Here is a 2,079-nt window from a genome sequence, read left to right as displayed (position 1 = left end):
AGTATCCGGTATCCGCAGTATCCGGTATCCGCAGTATCTGGAATCCGCAGTATCCGGTATCCGCAGTATCCGGTATCCGCAGTATCCGGTATCCGCAGTACTCTGATTGTTAATAAAAACCCGAGTGAGTGAGCGAGAGAGCATCGAAGACAGTTTGCTTTGTTTGTGACAGAGAGAATAGCGATGAGTTGAGCGGTGGTACAGTGAGACTGCGCTGAGGCAGAGTGCATGCAAAACGTCTGACCAATCCAGGAGGAGCATGGACTTCCTGATCCCAAGTCTTTTTGTAAAAAGTGAGGATGTCTCACTCTTTCTCCTGAGCTGCCGTCTCAGAATCTCCTTCGCTCTTGCCTGTGGTTGAGGGCTGCTCGGGTTTCAGAGTGGTCTCTGTGGCAGTGCCATCTCCCGCTGCCTTACTGGGGTAAGGGGGGCATTGGTCAGCTTCATCCCCCACTTCGGCAGGTTTGCTGTTGGCTCCATCCTCCGAGTCCTGGTGGACTGTCACTTTAAAGGATGCCCTCGGGGAGCGGGATTCGTCATCCTGGTCGGTTTCCTGGAATCGGTTCCGGGCGCCCAGGATGTATTTGCCCAGGACGGCAGAGGCATCACCGGATTTGGTGGCGGTGGTTCCAGCAGCCCCCATGCTGTACCGCAGACGTTTAATCTCTGACTGCAAACGACCCACAAACTTCCCCAAATCGGTGATACGGTTCCCGAGGTCTGCGAGAGAAACACAGAGCGGTCAGTTACACACAGCCCGCACCCCGCACTCATTACACTGACACCACAATCATTGCCCCGCAACACAGCCCATAACAGGGGAAACAGGGCTGCCAAACCCTACACAGCAGGATCCCAAATGGCACAGTGGCCACACAATCTCCAATATGGTGATTGGCCTGAGGAGAGACATTGGCGCTTACACAAGAGAGAACGTTCCCTGATTTTCATCCAATCACAGCAGAAAGATATCAGCGCAGCACTCTCTCAGCACTGACCCTCTGACAGTGCAGCACTCCCTCAGCACTGACCCTCCGACAGTGCAGCGCTCCCACAGTATAAATGAATGAGATAATTTCTTGCTATGCTATTTGAGAGTTGTGGGGATGGATACTGTTGAATATTTTTAAGTCAGAAGGAGAGGGATTCTTGACTGACAGGAAGGTCAAAGGTTATCAGGCATGGGCAGGAAGTGATGAAGTGTTTCATGATGGTGCAGGCCCGAGGGGTCAAAATATATTTTATTTTTACTCACAGGATGAGGGCGTCTCTGCCCAGGCCTACATTTTTTGCCCATCCCTAACTGCCTGGAGGGCAATAAGGGTAAACCAGATTGCTGTGGGACTGGAGTCACATGTAGGCCCGGCTGGGTGAGGATGGTGGACCTCCTTCCCATGAGGACATTCCTGAACCAGATGGAGTTTTTGAGAATTGACAATGGTTTCATGGTCATCATCAGTCTCTTAATTTCAGATTCTTATTGAACGGAAACTTGCCGATCTGGCCTGGAAGGATTTGAATCCGGGTGTCTGGGATGTAAGGCTGGAGTTCTGGACTAGTCAACCAGAGTTAATCCCATCTGCCGGGCCTGCTCCCGGTCTGAATTTGGAATTTAGTGTGAGAAGCAGGTCAAGGGGACTGTTCCATTTCAATGCCAAAGCTAACTCCACCTGAGAGATGGTCATTTCCCTCCCTCAGACTCCTGCACTCACCCTTCCGCTGTTTCTCTGCAAATTCCTGTCGCGATGTTTCGATGTACCGCTGGACCAGGGTCTGAATCACCTGTAATCGATAGGAGGCTCGACTCCCAGACTGACAGCCGTCACCACTCACGGCTGAGTTAGCCTGACACAGAAAAATAATTAATCAGACTGAGAAATCTCTTTTAACACTACTCCAGGGAGAGTCAATGTGTGTGGGACTGTACCCCAGTGACAGTCAATGTGTGTGTGTGTGGGACTCTACCCCAGTGAGGGTCAGTGTGTGTGGGACTGTATAGGGCTGTATAAGCCCTGAAGAAGGGCTTATGCCCGAAACGTCGATTCTCCTGTTCCCTGGATGCTGCCTGACCTGCTGCGC

At 51.6% G+C, this 2,079-nt stretch overlaps 1 protein-coding gene across 1 annotated transcript; it reads right to left on the bottom strand.

Annotated features, from left to right (window-relative positions):
- Positions 1-28: 28 nt before the first annotated feature.
- Positions 29-1,845, bottom strand: LOC122546415 (short transient receptor potential channel 2 homolog; the record flags this gene model as incomplete). The annotated part of the gene is made up of 2 exons (XM_043685134.1): positions 29-720; positions 1,713-1,845. Coding segments are annotated over 2 exons (549 nt in total), but the record flags the coding sequence as incomplete, so codon positions are not given.
- Between the last annotated feature and the right edge of the window lie 234 nt (positions 1,846-2,079).

Source organism: Chiloscyllium plagiosum, unplaced genomic scaffold (assembly GCF_004010195.1).
Source record: "Chiloscyllium plagiosum isolate BGI_BamShark_2017 unplaced genomic scaffold, ASM401019v2 scaf_6793, whole genome shotgun sequence".
Lineage (NCBI taxonomy): Eukaryota > Metazoa > Chordata > Chondrichthyes > Orectolobiformes > Hemiscylliidae > Chiloscyllium > Chiloscyllium plagiosum.
The sequence above is the reverse complement of the archived record's forward strand: the minus strand, read 5'-3'. Positions and strand labels throughout refer to the sequence as shown.